Here is a 23137-nt window from a genome sequence, read left to right on the forward strand (position 1 = left end):
CGGCAGCAGGCTGGCATTTTCACATTTGCGGCTCTTAGATGCTGTTTTGCTTAAGATGCGCCATCTGTACGTTTTGTTTGCTCTGTTTCGACGTCATCCTACATCCGGAGGATTCTTGCCACACCACCAAGATCACATCGACGGCGCCAGTGCTTGAGTCGGGTTATTTACCAATCAGGCTAGAGGTTCATCGACTTGGCGTCTTGGCTTGACCTCCTCGCTCTTGGCTGGAAGGACTCTCTGTATGATACGGACGGTTCGATTTGCGGTTGCTGGTCTGTTGAACTTTGTTCCAGGTATGTGCACATGACAAGATTGCACTCAGTGGACGTGGGAGATGCTGAGTAACTCCGCGTATCTTCTGGGATGCCATGTCTTGGGATGCCTGCGGAACAGCGGCGGATGGTCACTTGCACCATGCAATACGGGGATATCTCTGTGGACACTTCATGTGTGCTTGCGGCGGCTGAGCCGCTGACAGTGTGCTATTGACATGTACTCGCAGAGCATGTAACCCTGAGGCTACATCTCGTCTTCCTCCAACACGGGTATGGGAGGGAAAAGACATAACCACAACGTACCTTGCCCCTGGTTGCGTTGAGCCCACTTCATGCATAGTGCCTCCCCCGGCCTTTGCCTCGCCACCACGCGTCGATAATCCTCCTCTACTTCGGGTATCACCTCCGTTCCGTTTACGCCTGTCGTTTACGTTCCTCGATTACGCCCATCGTCTACGTCTTTATCGTTTACGCCGTTTCCGTTACGCTTTACTTCTCGACCTGCCGGCTCGTGCGGACAGGGTGCAAGACGGTGCACATCACTCGGTTTTGCTCGATTTGGGTTAGAGAGGATTGTGAATTCCTTGAGATACTCGAAATCTTGGGAATATCCGCCTGCTACCCATTTAAACGCCCTTAATTCCGTATTAGTAAACCGTTGTCCCGAACCGTTAAACGCTGGCCTTTCGCTCTACCTGGCTGACTTCGCCCTCGTCCGACTTCTCGCCAAGAACAACGTCATCCGAGTCGTTCTGTCTAAAGCTCTGGTCCTCCGCCAACTCATCCATAATGGTCTTGTTTGCGCGCCACACGGGCTTGACCTTGAACAGACGGTCCATAGTCTCCAGAGGGACAGCCTTAGTCTCGGGCACGAGGAAGAACACAAAGACGGCGGACATGATCATGAGAGAGGCGAAGAAGAAGTACACTCCATAACCCCAGGCGTCGAACATCTGGGGGGTGAAGCGAGAAATGATGAAGTTCCAGAACCAGTTGTTGGCGGCAGCGCTAGCCTGGCCAAGAGATCTACAGGTATGGTTAGCTCACGTGTTCGTTTACTGACTCGTTTCTCTCCACACGTACCTAGTGTTCTGGTCGAACATCTCGGAGTTGATGACCCAGGGGGTACCGTTCCACGAAGGAGTGTAGAACACCGTCCACAGGTAGAAGAAGACCATGGCAGAAATGCCTCCGCCGGAAAGACCGCCGGTGCCACTGGCAGGGTTGAGAGCGAGGTAACCTCCAATGTACCACATGCAGAGCGATCCACCGATGGCACCAATCATGAGGAGGTTACGGCGACCAAGCTGGTCAATGAGCCAAAGAATCCACACGAAAGTCACAATAGTCTTGACGACGCCAAAGATACCAGTGGTGAGGAAACTGGTGTTGGTGCCGGTGATACCGATGCTCTTGAAAACGGTCGGGCTGTAGTAGTTGATGGCGTTGATGCCGGAACCGTTTTGCCAGAGGAAAAGCTTCTCGGGGTTAGCAACGAGTGTTGGTAATCTGAAAGGAGTGCGCTCACCATGCCACCAAGGAAGAAGCGCCACTGGACCTTGCTCTGCTTGAGAGCGGCAAAGGGCTTCCAGAATCCGGCGCCAACTTCGGTCCTGTATCTCTCGAGGTCGGCATCGATGTAGTTGACCTCCTCGATGATGTACTTGTCGCTGGCATCCAGGTTTCTGTGAAAATTTGATGATTAGCTCACATCCAATCCATCACCCAGAAAATGTTGTTCGCTCAAAACTCACCTCATCCAGCAAAGATGCTTCATTGCCTCCTCTCTCCTGTACTTGGAGAACAACCAACGAGGAGACTCAGGAAGCCAGAAGGCTCCGACAAGCAGCAGACCAGCAGGAATCAGCTGAACGGCAAAGGGAATGAGCCATTGGGAGTGGCTGGGGGCCATGGTAGAGTCGACACCGTAGTTGATCCAGAAACCAACAAGGCCACCAATTTGCCAGCCCAACTCGTAGATGCCGACGAGGCGACCGCGAACGGCAGGCGGGGAAAGCTCGGAAATGTAGATGGGGGTCATGTTGGAGCAGCCACCCACACCGATACCAGCGAGGACTCTGCCGGCGAGGATGAGACTGAGGCCGCGCTCCCTGTTGGCGCCGAGCATCATACCGGCACCGAGCATGAAGACGAGACTGAAAGCGATCAAACTCTTCTTGCGGCCGAGGAAGTAACTGCTGACGTAGGCGAACAAGGAGCCGAAGAAGGCACCGGCCTGGTAGACAGACACGATGTTGGACTTCAACAGAGCCAATCCGCTCTTGCTGTAGGACGCGAACTGGAACTCCTCGGTGAAGGACTGCAAGGCGAGAGTGGTTCCGATGAAGGCAGAGTCGTAGCCAATGGTGCAACTGGCGAACGACGCGATGATGGCGCACATGTAGACGCGCCAGTTGTAGACGGCCTTGGGCGTCGGCCGATCCTCAACGAGGGTGAGAAGAGCCATGGTGACTGATGGTCGTGCGTGCTGCTGCTTTACTCTGTCTTCAGATGATGTTGTCTGGTTGCTTGGGCCTTGAGACAGTCTGAACTCCAAAGCACGGTTGGGGTAGAGAAGTCTTAAGGGGATGAGGAGGCCAGAACCAGATGGTGGTCAAGGGTCGCCTTTGTTATATGTATGGTTCGTTCCTCTGCGTTGGTAAAGAGTGACAGGTGTGTGGCGTGTCGGTTCGTCTGGGGAAAAAGTCTGGGGCTGCTTCGATGCGGAGTTTGTTCATCCCACGGAACGCACAGCAAACACGGGGAGGCCAATGGGATCCGGGGTAATAGGCTCTGACGACGCCTTCGCGTATGAGATTCCAGATGGTTGACTCTGGGGTGAACGCTTCTCCCTGAGCTAAGGAGTCACGCTTCCTGTTTTTGCGTATGGCTCCGAACCGGAGCAGAATCTGCACCTGGGCGACTGACTCGTCTCCACGGCGCGTGGAGAACGGCAAAGGATTTGTTCTCCGCACTGATCCACGGCACTAATCTCTGTTTCCGTGCTAGATCCAACTTCGGGGCCCCCAAAATGCTGGAGAACCCCTGCCCAGACCGGGGCTAAGGGTTGAATGTTTATCCTGTCAGCGGCGACGCATTGCCATTCAACTGTCTCACATTGCACGTGGAACTTGGGGACCTCCCAACTTGTTGATTTCCAGCCGTCCGGATTGTCAGCAATGCGGGCAAAGGGGTAGCGACCCCAGACTGCTGCTACCTGCCAGACGTGCCTTGCCCATGGGGTCACGGAGTCAACAAGACAGGGGTTGTTGGCCGCTGGTGCGAGCTGAGGGGAGTTGAGTATATCCGGCCAACGCCTACAAACCAAGATGGCTGCGCCGCTCTCAACATTGGCAAAAGACCGGCGAGAATTCCGGACTCCATCACTCGATTGCTAACTCGTTAGCAATGTTCTGGCCAAGCCTCTTTGACGAGGCCATCGTGGAGTCCACTTTAGTCGGATCGAAAGGGGCTCTCCTGATACGGTGGTTGTAAGCGCACAAAGCGGCGAACAACATCACGCTGAAAGTTTGATCATGTACGAGAGGAGGTTTTATTCTCCTATCTTCATCCATGAATGTCTTTCTGTCTGAACCGTTCTGTCGGGACGTGACAGTCGCTAGAGTAGTAGTGACCACTGAGCCGGTGTCATCAGAATTGTCCCTGTTTGGTAGCGCACATTACTTGGTACATTACACTACTGTGCACAATCTATGACACGTGCTTCATCAGCAAGCCCAAATCTCGATAGATTGACTGCCGAGACATCAGACTCTTAAGCTCCTGGTGATTGTACTTCCGCCCATCCTGCGCATATCGCTCTTCCGCGGGCTTGGTTCGCAAACAGATCCCGAAGACACTAACATTGCAGCGGCCGCAGCTGGGCCAGAAAAATGCCAGAACAGAGATAAGCCTGCCGCAGATTCTCCAGAAAACAGTACGAAAAGGGCTAGCAAGTCCGTTCTTCTCAAATCACTGCCCTTGGACAGGGTGAACACATGTCAATCACCAGGGGCTTTTCACACCGATGGACGTGCATGACAGGGGACAGTCAAACAACAGCACAGGTTACGGCGAGGATAGTTCCAGACGTGTGTGATAAGTATTGGGTTCGTTTTCTACTAAAAAGTCATAATACATTACTCTTCTCACATCCCCCCAAATTCTCCCCGCAGCATGTCTGTCAAGTCTGAGCCTGGGGCGAAGCCGAGATTGGCCATGAACTGCGGGTCGGCCTCCATGCTATCTGTGCAGTCTATAGATGCCAACTCGTCCATAATGGCGTCGTAATCCACGCCGTGGGGTCCTTGTCCCATCAGATATGGTGTTTGAGCCGAAGGCAGATGCCCCATAAATCCTGGGGGAAATGCATCCAGCTGACTTCCTGGGGTAAATGGCATTGTTCGCGCCGTCGAAGGACTAGCTGACGAAGCAGTTGGTAGAAATCCGTTGCCATTTTGGTGGTATGAATCCGTGTTCATTGGAAATTGAGGATAGTGTGGATTTTGTCGGGCGGCGGGCTGTGAGAAATGAGGAGCCGACTGTTCGGCCTGGATAGGTGTTTTGCCGCCAGGCTCAGCGTCTAACACGGAGGAATCTGCGTTGGTCGTCCGGTCTTGCCAAACAGATATCAAATCTCCCATCAGAGTATTCCACCTGGCTTTGTCATCGTCTCGCAGAGCTTTCACGCAACTCTTGGTATTAGCGATGCTCATGTAAGTGACAAGAAGCGGCGACACGCCGGCTGCGCCAAACTGGGCAATGGAATTTTCCAAAACCTCCATCAGACTCCAAATAAGCGAGACCCGGGCGTCGGGCATCAGTGTCAGCGTGGCACCGAGGAAAGTGGCCTGTATCAAAAAGGCGGACGGCAGTTTGGGTATCGTTGACGCTCCAAAAACAACAGAGTTGCAAAATGAGAACCGGGGGTCAAGCACCTGCACCAGGTTCGCAGCACCTATCTGCGGTGCTGCAGTTCCTGACTCAACGCTCTGATTTAGGGTCCGGAAGAACTGATAAAGCTGGTTGAAAGAACTCAGCGACTGGGCAGCGTGCACAGCGCCGTCAACCTCCTCGGATCCGAATCCAGTCCGTGGCACCCAAGGAGCCCATTCTTCCGGCCCGTTTTCATCCGTTGGCTTGTCTTTCATATCGCTCGTCCTCATGTGTGGTGTTTGGCCGAGTCCCAGAGATACTATGGTGTCAAGCATGAGACATGCCATCATTACTCGATCCAGCGCCGTTGAGTTTGCTTCTGGTGTCAAAGGTGCCGTCTGACCAGATATAGAGTTGCGGCCCCTATTCCTTGACCTGCCGTCCGTGAGTGCCATAGCACCGCGAACAGCGAGACCAATAAGCAATGAGGCAGCACCTGCATTGTCTTGACCCAACTTTACCAGAGACAACACCAGTAGAGCTTTGACATGACCTAGTCCCATGTCTGTTTCCACAGGTATCAAGCCTCGTGCAGCTGCAAATATAAGGCTTGGACGGTCTGATGGCTCAGCCCGTCCGGAAGTATTGGATGATGTCGCATCCTGGAAGGCCCCAACAGCAAGGGCGCACCATAATTCGGCGTGAGCCGCGCTGGCGCCGGAGTCTTCTGGGTCGATATCAAAACCATCGGGTGGATAAGAGGCTGCAACATTATCGAGGACTTCTTTGGAGTTTAGTATTGGAAGCCAACTGTGGGTATAAGAATAGTAAACTTCTAGCAGCCTCGGAAAGTTTCTTGGAAGTTTGAATCTTCGCCGAGATATAGAACCGTGTCGATGTCTTGGGCCCGGTTCGCCCGGAGTCGCGTCCGATGCCCGTTCGGGTCCGTTTGTTTTTGGAGACACAGCAGTACCTTCTTGCGGAGTGGCGTCTTTCTGTTTGTTGCGGCCGTCTGCATCCGCATCCGATTCGTCTCCCGAGGTGTCTTGGCGCGGGCTTACACCGTCCTTGCCGGATAGGAGTCGGTCGATGTCTTTATGAACTCGACACCTTCTCCATCTCTTGTGAAGACGGTTACCGGCTTCGTTGTCTTTGTCTAATAGCAGAGCTTGCCCGCTATCGCCTTCGCGGGCGAGCAACTCTGAGAGCTTCTCTTCAGTGCCAGGAACCTGGTCGAACAGCCAGACAAGGGCGAGCTCTAATGTTCGAATAAGACCGGTCTGTACGCCGCGCTTCTTCGGAGCGACGTTGTACGTGCATTGCCTCGATAGCGTTACGCAGGAGAAGCATTGTGGTTGAACGCCGTCACACTTCTCTCGAGCACTGCAAGTCAGTTAGCATTGAAGCCAGCGCAAACCAAAGACCAAATCAGACAAAACTCGGAACTGTCGTTGAAGAAAACAAAGCTAGACAGTCCCCAGAAACGTCGCAACACCCTGGAAATGAAGCTGTTGACGACGCAAGGATTGACTCGGGCCAATGATGAGGCTCTTCGAGCCTGGATCACCAAACATCCTCAAGCATGCGAGGACGGCTCCCTTGCAGGAAGCTTCCGATGTTGAAGGCGAACAGATGATGGAAATCAGACGGAAAGAAGAAGAAACTGAAAACAAGGACGGATGCGAGATTGCTTGCCTTCTACACTGGTCGCACGCTCGAGAAACTCGCTGGCGCTTCGGGGCCGACGTCGAGGTAGCATTGGTCTCGGCATCGTGAACCTTTCTCTTGGAGGGCATCCTGCAATTGATGCCTCGGGCGGCAGAGCAGCTCCTGTGGCTCACGCCGTTGTGGACAGCATGAGGGCGTGTGCAACGAGAGCGAGAGCGTCGGCGAGAGCTGCGAGGAAGGGTAAGGGCGCGCTGCGGATGATGGTTGAAGCGAGAGTTGTGGCGGATGGATCGCGACGGGATGTTGCAGGGGGAGTGACGATGGGTAGCAGCGGCAAGCAACAGAGCAGCAGCAGCACAGCAATAGCGACAGCAACAGCAGCAGCAGCAGCAAGTAGTCAACAGGCAGAGGAGCGACAGCGGCGATGATTGACGTCTTTGCTTCTCCAAGATTTCCCGCGCAACTCGCTGGAGGTGGGGAAATCCTGGGGTAACCTCACGTCGGACAGTCGCGGCGCCGCCTCAAAGGTTGTTTGCTCGATCTGATCTTTGGGCGGCGAGGACATAGGTCAGCTGGAATCCCAGTGGCATTAATTGGCCGCAGAAGGCCGTGTACGGATGACTCGGTTTGCGGGGTGTTAGTGCGCTACTTTTGGTGTTGCGAACATGCACAGACTGCTCTCCAGACTCTTCACACAGACAGACCCTTGTCGATGGAGGCGTCTCTGGGGCACCAACCGCATACAGCTGGGGTTTGTCTGCCATGAACAAGGTTGTTTTGCCTGCATCGTGGGCTCTCAGTGGTCTAGACACTTCAACGTTGAACCGAGCAACAGTTAGGACTTCCCTGAGTTGAGTTGTCAAACCAAGGGGCGGAACAGCGACGGCGGATTCGGAACACGAGACATGCTCGGTGGAGAATGTATCTTGCTAACAGAAAAGCCAGGGGTAAGTGTTTATCAGAGTACCGACGCCAAGTTGCAGCTAAGGGAGAGGGGCATCAGCGCAGCACCGACCGTCGGAAATGGGGTGCGGATTCCATGTGTCCTCCCACCTGACAATTCTGTGCCCGCCTTAGTAGGCATTGGACGCGACTCGACGGGACCGACTTGACTGACTCCTCCTGACTGAGAGACGGACAGACAGAGAGAGAGCTTGACCTTGTTAGACCACCCGGTTAGGCGGCGCTGGACGAAACCTGTTGGCCCAGACAGACTCAATCACCTGCGCGCCCTCTCTCTCAACTTGACACTGCCTTTCCTTGCCTTATGCGCTTGCATCCTGGGCTCTCTCACCAACCCAGCTTGCGACTGCTGCAACGGCCAGGTCGAGGTCGAGGCTGAGGAGCTATGGCGACAGCAGGCGTGAAGCGGTCCTTCGTGGCCACGGCCATTGACGACGAGGACGCCGAACACCACCACCAACTGGAGAATCCCTCAAAGTTCATTCGCGTCGACACTCGCAATGGCTACAGTACAACACCGAGAGAGCCTCAGAGCCCGAGGACGAACAGCAGCAGGTACTCCATGGCTGCGTGCTCCAGACCCGAGACGCCAATAACGAGGCCTGCGACGCCAGTCACCCACCTGCCGAACGAGATACCCCCATTCCCTGCCGACGCCTCCATTGTCCTTGCTGGCATCCGAGGCGCCGGCAAGTCGACACTCGCCATCATCGCCTCGACGGCCATGGCGCGGAGGGCGCTCGACTGCGAGAAGGCCTTCCAACAGGTCACCGGCCTGACCAGCTTCGCATATAAACGGGCCCATGGCCCCGCAGAATGTCACCGTCGACAGACGGACGTTCTCCGCGACCTCCTCGACCAGAACTCAAAAGGCTGCTTGATTGTCTGCAGCTGGATGGAGCGCTCTGTGCAGACTCTGCTACGAGACTTTTGCCGTACACACCCTGTCGTCCACATCGTTCGCGATGTCAAGGCCATTCAAGAACACCTCAAGATCGAAGACGAAGACAAGGCAAGAAATCTTCTTGCCGCGAGCAGTACCATTTTCCGGACTTGCAGCAATCTCGAGTTCTTCAATGTCTCTGAGACGGCAGATCCTGCGGCCGAGACTGATGCGGCGAGGATAGAAGCTCACGCTGGCGGTCAGAAGCCACCCGCACCGTATCTTACCCTGAAGCGGGCGGAGAGGCACTTCCTCAAATTCCTCAGCTTGATCATGCCCAAAGGCTCTATCCCCTTCATTGAATCTGCCTTCCCCTTGGCGTCTATTCCGACTGAAGACCGTCGGTTCACCTATGCCATTTCAGTATCATTGTCGAGCCTTCTCAACAATGAGATCACCGTCGAGGAGCTGGAAACAGGTGCTGACGCCATCGAGATCGTCGTCGATGGCCTCGCGGGTGCAACGGCGTTGGATTCTGAACGAGCTGCAGATATTGCAAGGATCATTGGGTCGATCAGAAGGAGCACCGTCATTCCGCTCATCTACCATGTCGTTCTCCCGGACACAACAGAGTCGGTGTACATGGACTACATCTTACATGGTCTCCGACTTACACCTGAATACCTCACCGTCGACTTACGCTTGAACGATTACCAATTACTACACATCATCTCAATGAAGAGGCGGTCAAAGATCATTGGTCATCTAACTCCTGCCGTCGACTCTCCCTCATGGGCAGATCCGTTCTGGATGTCACATTACCACAGAGCTCGCCGAATAGGCTGCGATCTTGTCCGACTTATCAAGCCTGTCACCTCGATAAAGGACAACTTTGATGTGAATCATCTCAAGGCTCTGGTCGACGCCACGACTGGCCACAAGATCCCTCTCATTGCCTACAACTCCGGCCCTCGTGGCAGGCATTCGGCTGCCATGAACCATGTCCTCACGAGCGTCGTGCCAGAAGCAATGGCGTCAAAGTACAGCCCCGATCAGCCTTGTTTGACGGCTGTACAGGCAACGCAAGCGCTGTACAACTCATTCCTATTCGACCCCATGAAGATTTATGTCTTCGGTGCCCATGTCTCCTACAGTTTGTCGCCAGCTATGCATAATGCCGCCCTCAAGGCATGTGGCATCCCACATGTCTACCGCCCCTTCTCCACACCATCACTGAATGGCCTCAAAGACCTCATCGAAGATCCCTACTTCGCTGGCGCCAGTGTGGGCTTGCCGTTCAAAGTAGAAATCATCACTCTCACCCATTCGCTGAGTCGACACGCCCAGGCCATCGGTGCAGTAAACACTCTCGTGCCTGTTCGTCGACTGAACCCCGACGGCACCATTCCAGAAGATGAAAAACTCTTCAACTGCAGAAATCGAGCTGGGCCGGTACGCGCACTTTACGGAGAGAACACAGATTGGATCGGTATCCGGGCTTGCCTGAGGAGGGGACTTTCGCCTGCCAATGCGGTGCGTCCGACAAGTTGCGGTCTCATTATTGGCGCAGGCGGTATGGCTCGTGCTGCAACTTACAGCATGTTGCAACTTGGCGTGAAGAACATCGTGGTTTACAACCGCACGGTCTCGAACGCGGAAAAGATGGTCAATCACTTCACGAGACTACTAAAGAGACACGACCTACCGCTCTTGAGCGCGAACACGGACGCGGAAACAAGATTCCATATCATTAGGACCCTGGACGAGGCGTGGCCGGAAGACTTTCGGCCGCCGACCATGATCGTCTCCTGTATCCCAACGCACAGCATCGGCGACGTACCAGCTCCCAACTTCGTGGCGCCACAAGCCTGGCTAAGCAGTCCAACCGGTGGCTGTCTCGTTGAGCTGGGATACAAGACGCTTGATACCCCAATACTCAACCAAGCGCGCCAGGTCTCTCACCGGGGTTGGGTCACTATGGACGGTCTGGACCTACTTCCGGAGCAGGGCTTCGCCCAGTTCGAGCTCTTTACAGGGAGGCGAGCACCGCGCAGACTTATGCGTGGAGAGGTCTTCCGATCTTACGAGCCTGACGGACAAGATCGTTCAGCCCTTGCACAACTTGGGCCACGTCTCAACAACATTGTCGAGCAAGAGCCATGATCATTTAATGGGTGTTATGAGATAGGAAGGTCACGACGCGGGATAGGCTTTGCATTTAATGTCCGCCCAGATACCACTACGTACACGAGTAATAAAACAGTAAAATATTCATCATCATAATAGGCTACCCCGGGCAAGCCAAGCCACAGCCGTGCCCTACGAACGCCCTGATCGCCCAAAGTCGGTAAACAGCCGGGTAATGCACCAGTGCTTCTTTTAGTATCTCGAATATGTCCTTCCTGTCTCAGTACCCTGACTTGACATGTATGCGGCAAAGTCCGTGTTGACGTATGGAGACGCCGGCACCTCATTGACATGACCTTCAGCTTCTTTCGCGTCGTCAAAGACCGGCCGCCTTTGTCGAAGAGCCTCTTTTCCAACCCAGCTGAGGTAAACCGTTTCGTGGACTTGGATTAGATCGGCCCCTGTATGGCCAGCTTCGGAGCTCCGGCTGCTGCCATCAGCTGCCTCGAACTCCGGCTTCTTCTCTACCACAAAGACACGGTGATCTTTCTTCTCAATGTAACGGGCCACCAAGATGAAGCCGATGAACCAGGCAACGCCAAGACTGATGATTATCCACCCAACGGTGGGCACAAGCCACCATGGCGTCACGGTCAGGTCTGAGTACTGTGACGGCGGTACCCAGTTGGTGATCACGGGATAGAGACCTCCACACATGTATACAATGGCACAGAAGACTGATAAAAAGGGACGGAACTTCTTGCCAGTCATTTCAGCCCAAGTTGTCGGGGACTTAGATGGGTCATCGTCGGTGGCATCATCGTCAGTAGCTGTCGTAGGAGGGCCGCGGAAGCGTAGGATGAGAATGCCGAGACCCAGGAATGTTCCAATGAATGCGTTAACCACATAAGCACTTAGAGACGTGAGTGCTGTGTATGCCACTACAGGTGGCCTGCCGTAGGTTGCAAATATGAGGATGACGCAGCTGACGAGGTGAAGAACCAAAGCACCAACTGGTGTCTTTTCAGAATGATGCTCCGGCGACATCCAACGCAGTTTAAGGAGTGATTTGAACCATCCTTTCCTTTGAAACCAAAACAAGAGTCTCCCAAGGCTCATGTCCTTGTTTTGCGCGAAGAACTTCGGGAAAGGAAGGATTCCCTGTATGGACAGTCAGTGCCTTGTCCAGGTTTCGGATACAAAAAAAGGGGGTGAGCAGAGTGACCAAAAACAACCAAGGGGCAGAAAAGACTCCATGTGAAGAGCCTGAACTATTCAGATGATTGTGACAATGGAGAACACACACAGGCGTCATCTGTGTGGAGGAAATCTTCTCACCTCTTTCGCAATCTCTTGCTTCACTCTAGCTGCCGTATAGGTCTGGTATGATGTCAGTTCCCACAGTGGTGGTTTTCAGTTCTTTAGCCATGACATACCATGACGATGATATTGCCCATGGAAGAGATCGCCAGGAAAGCATTGAAGATCCGCGACCCAATATCGCTGTCTGGGTTCAATTGGCCGAAGGTGAGCCTGAAGAACTCTTGGGCAACATTGGCCTCATTCTTCTGAACATCGGCAGGCACAACGACCATCTGATTTTCTGTAAGTCACTCCAAGAAGCTACATTGTTTGGAGGCACTTACATAGCAGATGTTGACAGCCAGGTATAAAACAGCAACGAGTCCTACACCACTCGCCATCCCGATAGGAAACTTCTTTCGAGGACGGCTGATCTCTCCTAGGACATAGTTTGGCTGCTCGAATCCCGAAAATGTGAAAATGATGGCAAGAAATGCCTGAGCGTATCCGTTCGCGTCTTTAGTTGCGCCCGCGAACGAAGTCTTTGGCGACGTATTTTGCTCGATTACGTTTTGTGTTTTGGGAAGCCCGCCCGCACCCACCACGATGGCCGCGACGATGATCAGTAGCATGATCATGATCTTGATTACCGCCAGGAAGTTGTTCAGCATGATTCCGAATCTTCTGCTTGTGGCATGGATGAAGCAGGCGAAGACGGCAACGGCGAGAGCGATGCCCCGGACGGGGCCGTTCTCAGGATCTGAGTGACCAGCGGCCTCAAGGACTCGAAAGGCGAAGTGAAGACTGTTGCCGGCCATGTTTCCGAGTACGATGAACGTGATGCCAAAGATGCAAGTCGACAGTAGGATAGTGTTTTTGCGATAGGCGGGCTTCGAGAAGACATATTGCAGGTACACCATGTCTCCGCCTATGGAGATCGGTTAGCATTGATGCTAGGCCTGAAGCTGCAATTATTCTTACCACTTCGAGGGATGGACTGCTCAACTCCTTGAACTCTATAACGAGGGACGTTGAGGCCATACTCGATGTAGACGTGGGTACCGCAAAGGCAGTAGACTACACCAGCTAGCCAGAACAATAAGGTCGCGCCAACACTTCCAGTACCTTTCATGACTCTTTTCGGAGACATGAATATTCCCGTGCCTGTATTACGGCATTAACAGATGTCCCCTAAGCGACAGAGACAGTTTGACGCACCTATCATGCGGTTGATGACCAGACAGCATACATCAAGGTATCCAAGGCGAAATCCTTCCTTGGGTGCGTGGGTGACGATGCCTTGACCATCCCCGCCAGTGATACCCGTTATTACCCCAGCAGCATCATCTTCGCTCGAGTTGTCGTCGATGTGACGAGGCTCCTGGAAGATGCCCTCTGAGCTTTGGAAGTCATTCATCTTCGAGAGTCTGGCAAGCCAACAAGGCGACTCAGAGATATCGGAGACTCGCAGCAGCTCCAAGATGGGGGAGTCTCGAGGTCTGCGCCATAATGGTACATGGCAAAGCAGGCTACAAGGGGTGGCTCCGATGTTAAGTATGGCCTATCTCTATCTACGAAAGCCTGTGTGACGAGCTGGCATGCAGGTCAGGCGTGACCAGGGAGCAGCTCGATGGCTGGGTCGCGCACCAAGAGCAAGCAGAATGGCACTGAAGGCAGGGCAGACTCGGCCAAGGATGTGGCAGCCGCATGCATGCATGCCCAGGAAAGCCGCTACATCAGGAAGGGCGTTCAAAGAGTCACTCAGTCCCCGGCAGCCTCGTCTTGAAATCTGCCTCGCGGAGTGAAAATTGCCCGATTATGCTGCATGGGAAAAGGGCAGTCTAGGTGCGCTTGGTGCGGGAACATGTTTGCGCGCTTTTTTGGATTCAAACCGCGCTACCGAGGCTCTAGTTTCGGTAAGCAGATGCAGAGCTGAGCTCGATCTGTTGATGGTCTGGCAGGGTCTCAGTGAACGAGAAGTTGATAGGCCTGCCGAAGCGAGCGCGAATAGGAAGAAGCACCGGTAGACTGGTGGTGACACCCCGTCCGTATCCTACCCCAGGTTGGAGCGTGAGAGCGGAATTGAGGGGAGAGCTCTGGCAGCTCACTGCCACCGCCACCAGCTCTTTCGTGACCGAGTTGAGTGCAGATCGGCGAACCCTTGGCAATATGCAGATACAACCTTGTATGCGCTGCTTCTAAGAAGACATATGTATCAACACAGCTTACGAAGCGCTTGTCCCCGCTCTGTGCTCTGTTCATTGCCATCATGTTGCCGTCTACAATTCGTTCGGTTTACGCGATTGTTCATCTGTTTTGACATCTACCCATAATCACTTTTGCGGAAGTTGTCATTCGTCAACATTTGCATACAAGAAGACTTAGCCCGTGGAAGGCAAGTTTGCAACCCTTGTACATATTGAGTTAAAGCAAATAGCCCTGTATCGCGTCAATTCGTCCTGAATATTAGGTATGACACAAGCTCATCCTGTCTCTGTACCTTATCTCAAGCTAGCAATCTTACGCCGCACACTCGCATACCACGGGAAAGGAGGGTGACGAGCTATCAACGCAGGTCAGATTGGATTGGATGCCTTCGTAAGGGTGTCTCGGGTAACTGAGACCGCGTGACAATCTACTAGCTACCCTTCACTGATTGAGCGCTAAGAGAACGCTTGTCTTCATCCCTGGCTGCCTTATGAGCAGGCGCCCAAAGCTGCGCTGGCAACTTGGTTCGCTCAAGCTGGACTTTAAGCGCATTTACAGCTTCAACCAACTCAACATGTTCTCGGGCGAAACTCATGAAGTCCCCCAAACCACCCTCTTCGCAAAGGCAGAGAACCTCGGCTTGCCAAGCCAGGAAGACAACCTCTAAACCTGGCGCTCACTACCGGGGACCGCTCAGAATGGTGCCCTCTGCCGCTTGACCTCCCACCAAGTTTGCAATCAAGCAAGCCAAGCCGGGCGTGATAGGTCGCTGAAGGAGACGCAGCCAGCCAGCAGGAGATGTCTCGTTCCCCTGCTGCTGCCTGCATTGCTTTCCACACCATTCCGTCTCTCGGTATCAAATTCGAACTGTCCAGCCCGCCAGACACACTCGAGTTCCGTCCAAGTGGGCAAGCAAACAAGATGACCCAATCCTCCAGCCTCACTCTCATCTCGTTCCTTCCCCCCTCCCATCTCATTCGGTGACCCAGCCAGAGTTCTTAACCCCCTCGTCCAGTCCCGAGAACCAATTCCTGGTCGCAAACTGCCAACATTGTATCCCTCGTGGCGGCCACACCCACCGTTTTGTCGCATAGTCCCAGCGAACCGGTGGCGCCCCTCGAGGTCTGGTCGTGTGCTCCCGCCCTGGGGCCAGGCTGTCATTCAAAAATCCCACGTTGCCTCCCGATCTGCTTTGCGACCGTTGACGCGGAGTCCACTTTTGAGGTTTCTATTTGTCGTCGCTTTCAACTTTGCTCACGCCCTGTTGACAACATCGCACGTCAAATGCCAATCTCAATAAGGCGTGTTAAACAGACTGATTTCATCATCTCTTTCCTGACTCTCCCCCAATGGCAGGGCCTCTTCAGATCGGGGACATTGTTAATCTGAGTAAAGTTTGTTGGGACGTCTACAGATTTGGATGGGACAACGACTACAACGCAAGTATGTTCCTCGATCCATTTTCCGTCGATGCTCTTTCGCGCATGTCCTCCTCTTGTCCGTATCTGTATGTTCGCCATTCGTCAGGATTGTTTCGGGTACATCAACCTCAGAATAAGCCTACTAATGGATGATCGTCCTGTGCTTCATTTGATTGAGAGCGCCATCTCAGCCCTCCGCCCGGCAAGCGTGGCCGTAGGGCTGACTTGAGGCTCTAAGAATTCCAAAACTGCAGACGGCGACACAAGCTAACGGCATCTCAGCCAAGCAATATGAGGAGTTCGGCCGCGACGTCAGGGGATTGGGTGAGAGCCTCGATATTCTCACCCGAGTGGTGAGCCAGGCAGAGCAGTCTCTCCGCAGAGATGTGTCGTACAAGTCACTGCGATGGGACCCGTCGTCCCTGGGGGAAATTATCGGAGACTACCAGGGAACCCTCAGAGAATGCATCGAGTTGATCGACAACAATAATCGTTATCGCCTGAATAGTGGTCCTCTCCGAAATATCGAGTGGAATGTGTTGGTTGCGCCAGCCGCGGACCGCCTACGGGCAAGAATCGCCCTGCATAACTCCAAGGTTCTTCACGTCCTGAAGCCGTTCGAAATGTAAGCTTCGTCTGTTCCCCTCTGACAGTTGAAGACGCTAACGAGTCCAGCGATCTGCTGTGTCGTGTACGAGAAGACATACACAGGGTTCACCATGATCTTGTTGATCGCATCTCAGCTGTTCATGGGGATTTGCACCGCTTGATAGGGGTCCTAGTCCCAGACCTACAGGTGGCCCTAGATCAGCAAGCCCAACAACAGGAGCAAAGTCTTGACATCCCACTATTGGTAAAAGATGGGTTGCTCAAGGCTTGGGAGAGTCGATCCCCAGACGAGCCGGCCCCCGGTCTGAAAGAGATCACGGACGCCTTCGTCGTTCATTTCGACCATTCTACCGTTAACTTCACGCCGGCTGGTATTCTGGTTGAGAACAAGATCCCACGCCTGGAACAGTACCTGAGCCTTTTGAAGTGCGTATGGTTGAAGGAGCGGATTGACGAGTCGCCTGAGCTCAAACAGGCCGTCCCTGGGGTGTCGCATTGGCCATCATATGTCCAAGAACTCGAGGACGTGAGTTGAGAAACCCCAAGACTGTTGGTAGGAGGTACTAATAGACGCAGTGCCTTTCAACGCAATGCGGCCGGTTCAAGCACGATTTGGTCAAGCCAAGCCTTGCGGGACTGACGTCTGACATGCTCGATATCTGGCCTGAGAAGGAACTGCCTCAGCTTGTCGATGTGGTGACGAAGGATGCCCTGATGGAACAAGTCCTTGACATGTAAGGCCTGAACCATACGTGGCACCCATTCTGGAATGTAACTGACTTGATGGAAAGTCCACTCCAAGGTTCCGGTGCCAATGTCCAGAGACGACTTCAGCTTCTTCGCAGAATGGGCGCAGACGGGAGACGATTCAGGATCAATATCACTGGCGTGGAGCAGGGAGCAGTAAGGAGCGCACGCCGTCAAGGTATGTAAGCCTGGCTCAGTAGACCAGGATAATCGCTTACAGTTGCAGCCGAGACGATTGATTTCGATATCACATCCGTCATCCTCAACCCGCTGTATGCAAATCCATCTAGTTCTGGCGTACTGGAGATGATTCTTCGCAAAGACGAACGGATCGCGAGGCTATCCTTCATGGGACGCAAAGATATCATCAAGTTTCAGCAGGCAGTTACGGGATTCAAGGCCTTTGACAACTACTGCCAGTACAATACCATGGTCAGCTTTGTCGTCTCCGGTAGAGATGAACCGCTAGTCGAAGACGCCTGTGTCCAGTTTTGGATTCCAAAGCAGCTTGATGGCCAGCTGGTAACCAACAATGAGGCAACGGTGAAGGAAAACGCGAGGTCAGGTTCGATGTCGTCTACTGCCCATGATGCGACATCGAGACAGAGTACTATGCGAAGCATGTTCAGCTCCTCGAACGTATTTACCACGAGCCCTACGGAAACAGTTTCCATGTGGAATACGTCTGGGCTCGCAGCCCCATCTCTGTCAAGAAGCCCACCGAGACTTTCACCAGTCAACGGCATGAGCCCCTTTGGTGGTCGGCCACCTATATCTATCCCACGCCGCCCAGTTGGAGGCGGATCCAACTCGAGGAGACCGACTGCAAGCCCGACGGCACCGTCAGCAACATCGCCGTCGAGCCCGCCTTCCTCCAGCTTCTTTCCTAGATCATGGTCTTCCGCGATCGCACCGTCAGTTTCGACAGAGAATAGCCGGCAAGACCGAACTTTCAGCGTGTCTAGCAATGTTTCAACTACGACCTCGCCATCGAACAACAGCTCAGGCAATAGCGAGACGCATACCGTTACCGTAAGTATTGGCGGGCACACGACTGGAACTGTTCACAGGCGACCACCGAAGCCGATGATCGTCCTCTTTACCCAAAACCGTAAGACCAAGAGGCTTGCGCTGGTGACGGTCGACATTGACGAAGACACTGAAGTCAACCCCGACCGATGTAACTGTCGGAGGTCGGGAAAGGATGGAGCATCATGCACGATAGCCGCCATGGAACAAAAGAGGGGCACACTGAACCTCGTCGCCCGACGATTCGAGAGCCGTGACGGAGATGCCGACTGGAACCTGGCCAAGCTGGCACTTGGCCGTCAGGGGGAGAGAGAATATGCTGGTGCGATTTGGAAAGACGTTCGGCGTATCAGCATAATGTTTCCCACGCCGAAAGACCGAGAAACTTTTGGAGGAACTCCTAATCTGTGTCAATGCGTGTCGAGGACGGAAGCTGAGCTGGCCAACTGTCTGAAAGACCGGCGGCATAAGGGGCAGCTGGGTCTCGTTCGGGAATTTGGGCGGCAACAGCTGAACGAGTACCATCGAGAAAGGTTCGGATCGCAGCAGGACGTGGTCAGGGGGATGAGGGACGACATTCGGTAATTCGATAATGGCAACCGTGACTGCTGGTACTGGATGAGTCTAAGACATTGGCTGGATATACGGCTGTGTGTTCATGAATACAGACGCTAATGAAGGGGTTTAGAGGGGGTCGATCAAAGACATGGCCTCGGATGGGCTCTTCGACGAAAAGATAGATTATGGTGCAGATGTAGGAGGTGAGGAAACGGGCAGATGGCTCTTCGTTCGCGAGATGATCCAGGGATGGCGAATCCAATCCTTCGATGTTGCCTGCGATATGCGGTCGGAGGACCGTAATGATACAGAACCTACCTCTACTTCAGAGAACCTGAGATGAATTAGCTCTCGACAGCAACATGAACTTCTGTGACCGTGAGTGTGTTGTAAGCGGCGAACCCGCGGAATTCCCGCGGCATCGGAGATAAGAAGTAAGAAGATCATGGCCCGCCCACGCCGACAAACATCAATGACATCGTCCCGGTGAGTCCCTCGACGGTCAGAATTGCTTTCTGTCGGAGACCGCCGACAGCAGACAGAGCATGAGTGACGGGAAATGGACGAAACCCAACACTCCCGTCCGCCCTGCCGCGCCGAACAACTACATCTCCGAGTCTCGGCAAGCATATGGACCAATGGGACGGGGTCTTCGGCAGCGCCTCTATCTCCCAGGATCCCTTCTTGACTCGTTTGGGACGATTCCTTATCTCTACGCAGCGTTGACGTGCATCTTCTGGGTGGCTCAAGACCCTGGATTGTCTTATCTCTCTGATCGGATCGGCTAATGACGGCTGCTAAGGCTTGGGATTGCTTCCATCACCTGCCGCGATGGAAAACATCTACCCACGGTCTTTCGGCGTTCGCGATGGGAGTCGCAAGTAGTATCAGATGAGCCAAAGCCAGAACGCCTTGGAGAAATGGGGTGAGCTTGAACGCCAGCATTGGAGGCATTCTCTTTCTTGCTGGGTGGTCGAGGGTCTTATCAGCAACTATCGACTTGGAAATCTCCCTGTGGCATGATGGATCATTCCAAACCAACGTGCGCAGTTTTCTCAACGCTCACGCATACCTCACCTCACTCCAGGTGAAGGACGTCGCCGGCGGCCATCTCGGAGAAGCTGGTGCCGTTTCGAAGCAACAGAGTTTGGCTGGTGAGATGGACGCAGTTCTGAGCTGTCCAGGGGCATCCGAGACACTGCACTGACTTTCAGAGCCCCAGCAAGCCCCCGCCGGCCACTACAACTGCAGTCAGTTGCTCCAACAAGTGCCTCCCGCACTTCGCAGGTCGCCGCATCTTCAAGCACTCGGTCCGCGTAGCCAGGCAGGATGCGCCCGAGAGGGAGGACGATGAACATGGCGGCAGTCTCCTGGAGTGCCACGCGGGAGCGATGCCGGGGAGTTCCCCCACACTCTGCGAGCCTCTACTTTGCAGTAGTTCCTCAGCTGCGGCCAGGGATCAGTAGGGTTTTTTGGGGGGGGAGTCTTGGGGGATGTAGTTGGTTGATGACGGAGCTGACTTTTGTGCAACAATGAGAACCCAAGTACACACGGCCCAAACACATGCAACAAGCATGTACATTGGATGTTCCATCTCATCTACCATCAACTCGCCCGTGAATTACCATGAACATCATGTATCCCCAGAACTCCTGCTCTGTTCCTCGCCACCCCCAGCTGCAGAACCAAGAGCTCAGTCATTCACAACCCACGCTCTCTTCCGCATCTCACTCACATGGATCCGGATGGGGTCGACAAGGGAGAGCTGCCGACCGCGTCTTGTCTCCGGGGGGCTGCTCTCAGCTAACGCTAGAAACGGGCCCGCCCTTCTGGGTACACAATTCTTTTACTATCGCCAGCCATTCATATCGTCCCGCGCGGCTTATCCCACTGATAGCGGTTGAAGCTAATTGCTCGAAACCATCAACTAAAAGGATCGCCCCCATGCAGATTGCAGACTGCCTGACGGTACCGTACCACTCACTCAGAGCAACTGAGTCGGATTTTGATATACATATAAAGTGAGATCCACATCTTGCTCTGTGTCATTGCTCGTGGATATCGTCGAGGGTTTTTTTCCACACCAGCCTTTTTTCCGCAGTCCAAGCCAATCTCGAGGTTTTGGTTCATTGACACCACCTCAAGATCGTCCCGTCCTCGTTCTGCTTATCGACCTCCGGCGACAGGCTCCAAAAACGACGGCAAGATGGATGAAGATCAAGGTCCATCTCAAATCGTCCCCGAGGCGTCACCAAAGCGCACAGTGGGAGATCGTCTGCGCGGCGCCAAGAACAGATTCTTCACGAAGCAAGGCCTCATCGGCGACTACGACTATGCGTTCCTCTTCCGCCCGAACCTGCCCTTCATGAGGAAGTCGCGCCAGTCCGCACCCTTTTTCGGCCTGCACGACAAAATGCCCACGCTCTTGGCCATTCTCCTGGGCTTTCAGCATGCCCTGGCCATGTTGGCTGGTATCATCACGCCGCCCATTCTGCTCAGCGGTGCTTCTGGTGCCAACCTGTCGGGAGAGATGCAACAATATCTAGTTTCGACTGCCTTGATCGTCTCTGGAATCCTGTCCGCAATCCAGATCACCAGGTTCCGCATTTTGAAGACTCCGTAAGAGGACCGAGTTTCCCACTCAGTGACTGTACTGTCCACTTACACGATTCAGCTACTATATCGGCACCGGCCTTCTCTCCGTCATGGGAATCTCGTTTGCCATTATTCCTGTTGCGCAGGGTGCTCTTACCCAGATGTATGCCAACGGCTTCTGCCCTACCGACGCTGATGGCAACAAGCTTCCGTGCCCCGATGGATACGGAGGTGAGTCTTTCCGCCAGAGTGCTGCGTGCACTCAAACGCTGACTTTGTGTGTAAAGCCATTATCGGTTCCAGTGCCCTCTGTGCTCTCATCGAAATCTTGATTTCCTTCATGCCGTCCAAGGTGATGCTTCGCATCTTCCCTCCCATAGTCACTGGCCCCACTGGTAGGTCTAAGACTCCAAAAGCCGTTGAGATCCAGTCCTGAGTCTGTCTAGTCATGCTCATCGGTATTCACCTCGTCGAGAGCGGTTTCCAGAACTGGATGGGCGGCTCAGGGCCTTGCGCCAGTCCGTCGACTGCGTCTGCGTTCTTCGCAAAGTGCCCCAACATCTCGGCGCCGCATGCTCTGCCCTGGGGCTCCGCCGAGTACCTTGGGTTGGGCTTCTCTGTGTTCCTCACGATTATTCTCTGCGAGAGATTCGGTGCCCCTATCATGAAGTCCACTTCGGTCATTATTGGTCTCCTTGTTGGTGAGTTGCTGTACCCAAACCATGGCCCAAGCCGTTACTAAACCCCTACCAGGATGCATTATTGCAGCCGCGACAGGATACTTTGACCGATCTGGCATCGACAGCGCCCCTGCCGCCTCCTTCATCTGGGTTCACACCTTCAAGCTAAGCCTGTATGGGCCTCTAATACTGTGAGCGCCCATCTTCTCATTTGGCCCCTGGAGTCCCTAGCTTACCATCTTCCAGACCTCTCCTTGCGGTTTACATCATCTGCGCCTGTGAAGCCATCGGAGATATCACAGCCACTTGCGATGTCTCGAGACTAGAAGTCGAGGGCCGTCTCTTCGAGTCCCGGATCCAGGGTGGTGTTTTGGCCGACGGCATCAACGGAGTCCTCGCTGGTTTGATGACCATCACCCCTATGACCACCGTGAGCTTCCCCCCCTCCTCCACCTCTCCCTTAAATCAAAGGTAAATGACTTACCAAATGAGCCAGTTCGCCCAAAACAACGGTGTTATCGCCCTTACCCGCTGCGCCAACCGGAGCGCAGGATATTGCTGTTGTATAACGCTCATCATCATGGGTATCTTCGCCAAATTCGCCGCCTCTCTCGTCGCCATCCCCTCCTCCGTCCTGGGCGGCATGACGACCTTCCTCTTCACCGCCGTGGCCGTCTCCGGAATGGCAATCATCACAAAGGGTGTCCCCTTCAACCGCCGCAACCGCTTCATCCTGACCGCCGGCCTGACCCTCGGCTACGGCGCCACCCTCGTCCCGACCTACTTTGACAACGTCTTCACCTACGCCGGCGACAACCGCGGCCTGCGCGGCTTCCTCGATGCCATCGTGCTCATCATGGAGACCGGCTTCGCCATCACCGCCTTTGTCTGCATGTTCCTCAACTTCGTCCTTGAGGAGGAGATCGAGGACACCGAGGGCCGGGATGTGCCGCCTGCCGGCAGCGCTGTGGCTCCCAAGGATGTCAATGGAGGTGACAGCGCGCGGGGAGCTGATTCTGAGGACATCCAGCCTGTTGGACACAGCGCTGCGGGCAAGGGAGAAGAGAAGCTGGCATAATGTGGCTAAGCCTGTCACTGCTACGAGCTAGACGGTTGTGGCGGCTGAAGAAACAGTGTTGGAATTGTCTGGATTGTGTTATACAGATGAATACCCTTATGTTAATGAATTGGATT

At 54.1% G+C, this 23137-nt stretch overlaps 5 protein-coding genes across 5 annotated transcripts; 3 read left to right on the forward strand and 2 right to left on the reverse strand.

Moving 5' to 3' along the window:
• Positions 1–904: 904 nt before the first annotated feature.
• qa-y-1 (Quinate permease) lies at positions 905–2745 on the reverse strand (the record flags this gene model as incomplete). The annotated part of the gene is made up of 5 exons (XM_032023629.1): positions 905–913; positions 974–1304; positions 1362–1756; positions 1807–1963; positions 2033–2745. The coding sequence occupies 5 exons, from the start codon at positions 2743–2745 to the stop codon at positions 905–907; spliced, it is 1605 nt and encodes a 534-aa protein (XP_031879573.1).
• Positions 2746–8169: 5424 nt separating this feature from the next.
• On the forward strand, positions 8170–10830 carry qa-1s (Quinate repressor protein; the record flags this gene model as incomplete). The annotated part of the gene is made up of 1 exon (XM_032023626.1): positions 8170–10830. The coding sequence occupies one exon, from the start codon at positions 8170–8172 to the stop codon at positions 10828–10830; it is 2661 nt and encodes an 886-aa protein (XP_031879563.1).
• A 216-nt stretch (positions 10831–11046) lies between these two features.
• MUP1-1 (High-affinity methionine permease) lies at positions 11047–13513 on the reverse strand (the record flags this gene model as incomplete). Its single annotated transcript, XM_032023625.1, has 6 exons — positions 11047–11955; positions 12133–12174; positions 12231–12389; positions 12441–13024; positions 13078–13260; positions 13315–13513. The coding sequence occupies 6 exons, from the start codon at positions 13511–13513 to the stop codon at positions 11047–11049; spliced, it is 2076 nt and encodes a 691-aa protein (XP_031879580.1).
• Positions 13514–15653: 2140 nt separating this feature from the next.
• On the forward strand, positions 15654–17971 carry CGGC5_v011748 (uncharacterized protein; the record flags this gene model as incomplete). The annotated part of the gene is made up of 7 exons (XM_032023624.1): positions 15654–15747; positions 16008–16350; positions 16401–16860; positions 16911–17068; positions 17126–17259; positions 17308–17646; positions 17688–17971. 7 exons carry the CDS (start codon positions 15654–15656, stop codon positions 17969–17971), a joined length of 1812 nt encoding a protein of 603 aa, XP_031879636.1.
• A 2903-nt stretch (positions 17972–20874) lies between these two features.
• uapA (Uric acid-xanthine permease) lies at positions 20875–23021 on the forward strand (the record flags this gene model as incomplete). Its single annotated transcript, XM_032023623.1, has 7 exons — positions 20875–21287; positions 21343–21494; positions 21551–21658; positions 21710–21964; positions 22017–22134; positions 22190–22373; positions 22440–23021. 7 exons carry the CDS (start codon positions 20875–20877, stop codon positions 23019–23021), a joined length of 1812 nt encoding a protein of 603 aa, XP_031879579.1.
• Positions 23022–23137: the final 116 nt, after the last annotated feature.

The sequence above is a fragment of the Colletotrichum fructicola genome (genome assembly GCF_000319635.2).
Source record: "Colletotrichum fructicola Nara gc5 chromosome Unknown KSG_Nara_v1_contig07, whole genome shotgun sequence".
NCBI lineage: Eukaryota > Fungi > Ascomycota > Sordariomycetes > Glomerellales > Glomerellaceae > Colletotrichum > Colletotrichum fructicola.